This window comes from Cupressus sempervirens, chromosome 4 (assembly GCF_028749045.1).
Source record: "Cupressus sempervirens isolate cs-2001-9-10 chromosome 4, ASM2874904v1, whole genome shotgun sequence".
NCBI lineage: Eukaryota > Viridiplantae > Streptophyta > Pinopsida > Cupressales > Cupressaceae > Cupressus > Cupressus sempervirens.
Window position 1 is genome coordinate 347151553 of NC_143121.1, and position 7183 is coordinate 347158735.

The following is a 7183-nucleotide window of genomic DNA, read 5'->3' on the forward strand; positions in this document are numbered from 1 at the left end:
GCAAAATAACATGGTAAGCAATACTATTATTCAACCAGTAACATGTTGACAACCTATCAATAATGGTAAAATCATTTTGATTCAGTTCTGTGCAATACATGTTTCTGACAGAGTGCCAAGTTATCATTCCAGGACCGGCTAGAGGATTAGTATTGTAAAATTAGGAAATCACAAAATCTGCTCACCCTAAAGAGCTACTTGACTTCCAATGTAGTGACTAAAGCAAGGTCAAGTTGTCTTGTAATTGCTTTTATATTATTTAATCCCACACCTTGAATTTCCCCACAAAAATCTACAGCCGAGTTAGTCAGATTCACTTTATATGAAGCTTTTGTTACAGTTATCTTCATGTTTCCAGTTTTCAAATGTTAGTATTGTAACTAACTTTTGTCACGGTTACCCAAGAAATCATCATTCAAATAATTTTTTGTTTTCTAATCTTCGTATGTTTAAATATTCATCATCTTGGGGAAGGATGTCAGCTAATAATACTCCAAAAATCAATCAAGATTTAGTTTGGGCACTGCTAATTGAAGATGATCTTATAATTTGTCTACTTCATCAGTACTGCTGTACTTCTAATGCGAACCAAGGTTTGCTACTACTCTTGATCATGAGACATGTTCTATCAATAATGCAACAATCTTGCCAGTAAAACTTGGACAAAAACAAGAAATCACCAAGTGAAAATTTAAAAATGGTTCCTAATCTGCTTTAAAGGGCAAACCCATCTTCCTCTCTAGGAAAACTCACCAACAATATAAACCTTTATTTTCTTTCTAGGCAGGGATAAGGAGGGTCCTTTGGACCCACTTTCTGTCAATGATGGTAAGAACTCTTATAGTGGGCAAAGTTTGGCTAGGTCATACAGGAGCATTTCATCTGTTATAGCTTTGTTCCCAGCCCAGCTATCAAGAGCTAAAAACTATCAACAGCAAATTTATCGATCATTATTTCTTCCTTGTCTCCTCAAACTAAATAAGAAACATTGACCCATCTTTGCATTGATCATATGACCATAAAGATTATCCCAAATAAATAAGGAGCTGCAGCAATGGTCAAATGCCAAAATCTCATCAACAAGTCTGATCTGCATTATGAAAATTTAGCTGATCAGAAATTTAACATATGTTACCAATATTAGTAACTCTTGATAGCTAATGATTCAAGGGTTGGTAATATAGTCAAGAGTTTTGGTAGCATAGTTTCAATGAGTACAAAGGGTATAAGTAAACAGTATGTGATGTTTTTATAATCCTTGAGTCAGTCTAGGGTTGAGTTGGTGAAATTACACACCTGCAAATTTCTTCAGTTATCTTCTAATTGAAACTGTACTGAGTGAATATATTGAGAGATTCATTAAGGACAGAAAAGTATGATTTGAAAACAGAATGCAACAAGAAGCTAGGAATACAGATCGAGAAGCTAGGAATACAGATCGAGAAGCTAGGACAATGTGAAACTTAATGGTAATTTCTTTTTCATTAGAAAATCACCAGCTGCCACCTTTGGGATCGATAATCTCTAATCTCAAAATTGTAAACCAATTAATCAGACTTTTAAGGAGAAAGTTATATAACGAAACATTTTCACTTGTTAATTCATGCACACCTATGTTTCCCCGAGTTTCCGGGACAGGGACGGCAGGGGACAGTGGGACGGCAAAGAAATTTGCCGATTTTGGGGACGGGACGGGGGGGGGGCCAGCAAACAGAGACGGCAAAAGTGACATTTTTGTTTTTATTTTTATTTTTTGTGTATTAAAAAATCCAGGACTGATGCAAGTCCCCGACCCCGAAACACCGGCTTTTTTGGGGGGGGGGACACGTCCCCAGGGAACATAGATGCACACCAACCATTCAGGCATGCAAATGCCACTGTCATGCATAGTTTCTGAAAATTACTGAATACAAAACAGCAATCATAAGAATTCAACCAAAACATGCACGAACAAAGAATATGCTTTTTGTGCCATGCAATTGTTATATGCAAAATTATATATACATGAAATCAGATCCAGATATCTATGTACATCAATTTTTAAAACTGAAATACAGCGGTGTAATGTTAAATACATTTACAGAATGAATTGAGAGAATTTTAACTTGTATTTGTCAAGTAATGCTTTTATATCTGTGAATTTTAAAGCAATCATTAACTAATTGCCTTTAAACATTAACAAAAATTTTCTGATACAATAAAATCAATCAAACTTGTATTCATAGAGGATGCCGACATAAATGATACAATAAATTTTGCAGACACTGCTGCAAACGTAAAGTCTGCAGAGGCAACAAGGTGCACTAATCCTGGCCTTGCTTACGCAAGCATTCACCATGCAAACAAGTAAAAATGGGGAGCAAAATTGCAGCATAAATCATGGAGAGAGTGTGAAATGATTCAGCTAGACACTTATGTGGCTTTTGGCAAATAGAATTATTTTCCTTCCAGGAACTTCAGCACCAGAATAGTCATGAGCCTAGACATTTATAAACGAGAATATTAAGCAAGAACTACCTAAGGCCAAAGGCACCTGAAGGAAGTGGATCAAATTCGATACTTAGAGTTGGTCCATCTACATGATATGATCTTCCCAGTTGAGCTTTGACTGCCACTATAGCTTGGTGTTCAGTATATCGTTGCCCATATAACTGATCAACTGCAGTTTGTAAGCCTTCAATATCTCTCCTCCTAGAACGTGCTTCAATTTCAAAAGGGTTCCCCCCCTTGAATGTTGGTCTCTTTGCTTCTATTTCAAAAGAGCTCCCACTCTGCAACGAAGATCTTTCTTGAGACACTGACACATAAGGGTCTTCCATGACATCATGAGTCCCTTTTAGAAGCTCCCTATCAGTAAGCTCTGCTGCAAGGACTGCAGATGGGTAATCATGACCATTTGAAAACCTATTGGACTCCTCTTTATCCTTAAAATGATTCCTAGTTTTTGTTTGCATTATATTGCTTCCACCAACTCCTTTGAAGCCATTGAATCCACTGCACTGTTTCAGAACACTGGCACCAGTTTGTTCTTCAGATGCCATCAAAATGAGGTGAGGAGAAAATGAATGCTCCATACCCCTGTGCATAACTTGCCCTTTGCTCTTCTTGCTACTATTGCCTTTAATTTCTACATTATTTCTATTTCTCAAAGCCTCCATTTCACAGGAGCTCCTGCTCTGAAAGGAGGAGGTGTCCTGGGATGTTGAAACATTGCCTGTTCTATGTGTGTCTTCTTCATTCATATCAATCTGGCCGCTTCTCCTCTTCAGGACATCACGATCATTTGTCTCTGCACTGATAACAGCAGATGGAAAACCAGATATTCCAGTCAATCTCTGATTTGATAAATGACCAAAATCCTTTTGAACAGCTTGTTGCTGCTGCTGCTTTTGGGGGTTATTACCACTCCCAGCATCAAGCTCCTCAGTGCTGTCACGATCCTCCTTTTTATTATTATTCCCCTTCTTGTCCTTCAGCCTCCTGTGCCTAAACCATCGCTGAACTTGCTTTTCAGACAGTCCCAACTCTTGAGAAAGCTTGGCTTTCATGGGCTCCGAAGGATATTTGTGCTCTGTATAGAATGAATCCATCTCAGTAATCAACATCAATAAACAAAGGGATACTTTTATTCTATTTCTGTTGTCTGCATGATAGTTATAGAAAAATACATAACAATTAATAAAGCCGGATTAAATTATTAAAGTGTTCTGGGAATATGAGACATATTCTATGTCCCCTGTCTGTGCATAAAATCTTCATGAAATCAAATATACCAAGCTGAAATGATGATTGAAAAGGCTCTGTGCATAACAGGTGTATCTCAGTGATCAAACAGAATGATCATACTCATATTTATATTAACCTAAGTTCGCAAATCGGGAATGGGAATAGGTACGGATACGTGGGTACGAAACACTGGCACAGCAGAATTTTTTTTAGGAAGTTTGGCACGCTTTTGGTACATTGATACAAATATGAGTGTGTCTGCATGTGTGTATCTACATATGCAGCTTAAAAATAGAGTGAAGTTTAGAATGTCATATACCTATACATATGCTAAACAAAAATACAAATTTCAAATTTTGAAACATATCATTGCAATTTAAATTCAGGTTTCTGTATCAAAAAGATCAAGCCCGAATCTCATGGTAGATAAGTGCGGAGTTCATTAATCAGCAGTCTGGGTCTTAAAAGTTTCTAAAAGATCAAACTAGACACTTAACATTTCAGCATTTAAAAAACACAAATCCTATATGTGTACCCACAGGAGATTCATTTCATAATCAGATTCCGGTATGTTTTGTACCCGGAAACACCAGAAAAGTCTTCTGATTCAGCAACTTGGATATTAACTGTGCATACAAGATATAACAAACCATATAACCGAAGTATTTTTTCAGTTTGAACTTCTTGATATGGAGTTACACTTACAATGGTCTAAAGGAACCATATGAGCATTTCGGCATATGTTCGTGATTGTTCCAGTTCCCTCATGATAATCTAATAACATCAACAAGTACATATTTGAATGTTTCTTATTTTAATTGCCTTTGCATCACAGTTTTATCAAATACCATGTCTAAAGCCACATGGGATTTGCCTCGCCAAAAACCCATACCAGGCTTTTGGAACAGATATAGAATTACAACGAAAAAAAACCCAGAAGCTCGTATAGGTTATCAAACACAATAGGCATACCCATGTCTAAACTGACTTCCCACAGCAATCCAGTCAAACCATAAAATCTTACGAAAGGAAATCCGTAACCAAAGACTCACGTCTAGATTTTATCGTTGATTTACATTTGCGACTAATAAGACCAAATTCAAGTTTTCCCTGTTTCTAACTGCTCTCATTCCATTAATTGTATTTAATATATCCGATCTGACAATAATCAGAATCTCTCCTACCAACTCCTATATAAACCTACATGATCTACCTAAAAACAAAGATGTCCCGCAGTACCCACAATACTCATTAATAAACAAGTTTAAATATGATCCGTCCATAGCCAAACTTTCCAGATACCCACAATACAAATATCGCAAAAAATGCATACATTTGATCTGCCTTAAACAAAAAAATCATTCAATAGCTACAAAAATATACATACATACGATCCACATATAACGAAATCATTCACCTCGCCCCAATATCTCCCTAGATATGTTCTGCCAATAAACAAAAATATTTCCCGATAGCCACAATATATGATCTGGATATAAACAAAATCTTCCCTACAATACCCACAATATACTCAACCCTCGCATACATACAATCTTTAGCCAAACTCCCCCAATACTCACGACACAGACCAACGTGCATATGCATCTATAATAACAGACAAAACCAGGTGGGCATGGCCAAAGATAGAACTCCATGCCTGCATAGATATTCTCCAAGGCTTCCACCTGAGATGGGGTCTTCAGCCTTCGCTTCTGCTCCACAAATCCTTTGTGCTCCATGAAACCCAATTTGAAAACTTCGGTCATCCAATCAATCTACCGCACAAAGATTAATAGAAATCCAAACCTCCCAAAGAAACCAGCTAAGATTAGGTTTTGAGGAATTTATTTATAATGGGTATTGAAAAAACATGTGAAAACTACAAATGCCAATGTAACTGCATGCTTGGCAACCCTCTCTGTAAAGGGATTGTTCCGTGATGGTGCAGTCAAAGGCTTATCACATGATTTAGGCTGGCCAAGGACTTGGCACAAATAGCGGTGGGCTAGAAATCCCAGCAGCAGGAGAAGGGGAGAGCAGCAGGAACAAGGAAGGAGTGGGGCATGGGCAATGGCATGTTATTAGGTGATATGTATGTAGTCCAAATGCCAAGAAGGCCCCTGGCAATGACAGGCGCCCTCTATTCCGAGAGTCCAAAGCTTTCATCACATTAGGGGAATTTGGGTCCCTTGCAAACTCCATTTCACATGCGGAGGAGGACACCCTTGAAGTAGTTGTATCCAAATGCCCACTTCTCTATGAGGGGCCAAGTGGTCACATTCGGCTCCTTAAACTCTGACTTTGATGTGATGTCATCAATGCCATGGAGCCAAAAAGGAGGAGTTGAGAATTTTTCAACGTTCTAACCCTAAATTCATCTCGGTTTACATTTTTCCGTTGCCTGCAGATTTGACCGCGACCCAAATACATGCACAATGATTACAAATGAATTGGGAAAGGAAAGGGCTAATGTGTTTCAAAACGCTGGCTGTGTTTCTTAGGTTTTTCGAGTTTGGGGTGTGGGATTTTATTTGATCATAGCAGGTATATTATATTAAGTCAATGCAATTTCTATTATTATTTTGTTTGAAACAATATATAATAGATTATAGATTATGGGAGGGGATTCAAACCGTTGGAAAAAATAGAATTGGTACTCAAAGAATATTGAGAAAAAAATTATTCTAGTACAATGGTGTGAGTATATTTCTCAATTCACTATGTCAATAAATTGATTAGGTTGAGATAAAAAAATATTTGGAATTAAATTTTAAAAATGTGAAATCTAAACAAATTTTATTTGTCCAGATTAAACTAATAAATATATTGTAAAGAATTTGTAAATATGTATTTGATTAATTAATTTGTAAGGAGATACGGATTAATTAAATATTTAGATTTATAATTTATTTTTATTTTTTAAAATTTATTGTAATATTTTAAGGTTGAATATGTAGCAGTTATTGATCAAAATCTTTAGTAGTCTTTTAATCTAGAACAATACAATTTTGAATGTAAATATTTTAAGCAATAAAACATTTTTTTAATTTCATTGATATCTTAAATTTAAATTTGGTTATGAATAAAATATTATTTGAATAGAGCATATTAAATTTAATGGGTTGTCATTTGTTGTCTAACATTGTTATAACAACATGATTGAACTGTAGATGTAATACATGTAATCACCCAAAAATGGTATAGTAAATATAAGGGTAAACATGTTTTTCTCCTTGGGATGGCTATGTTATTAATCAGTGGAAGGGTTTACTTTTTCCTTATCTTCCGGCTCCATTGTCATAGAGGAAATCCAGGCAACTCTAGCTATGGCATAGTCATTAGAGATTTTAAAGGTCATGTGATTGCAACAAAATCATCTCCTCTCCCTCTGTGTACTAATAACAAAGCTAAGGCCTTGGCCTTGCTTTTTGGTTTGGAAATTGCAAAATCACTATCT

General features: G+C 36.3%; 1 protein-coding gene across 1 annotated transcript; it reads right to left on the bottom strand.

Moving 5' to 3' along the window:
- Window positions 1-2185: 2185 nt before the first annotated feature.
- On the bottom strand, window positions 2186-6016 carry LOC149561456 (uncharacterized). Its single transcript, XM_089825158.1, has 2 exons — window positions 5384-6016; window positions 2186-3571 (listed from the first exon to the last, which is right to left on the bottom strand). The coding sequence occupies exons 1-2, from the start codon at window positions 5490-5492 to the stop codon at window positions 2514-2516; spliced, it is 1167 nt and encodes a 388-aa protein (XP_089681284.1). The 5' UTR covers window positions 5493-6016; the 3' UTR covers window positions 2186-2513.
- Window positions 6017-7183: the final 1167 nt, after the last annotated feature.

What these genes read in the sequence shown, in the direction of transcription:
- LOC149561456 (XM_089825158.1), bottom strand. Translation starts at nt 5,492, where the DNA reads ATGACCGAAGTTTTCAAATTGGGTTTCATGGAGCACAAAGGATTTGTG. An exon ending in CTTGGAGAATATCTATGCAG is followed by an intron (nt 3,572 to 5,383) that starts GCATGGAGTTCT and finishes CATTCTATACAG; the next exon opens with AGCACAAATATCCTTCGGAG.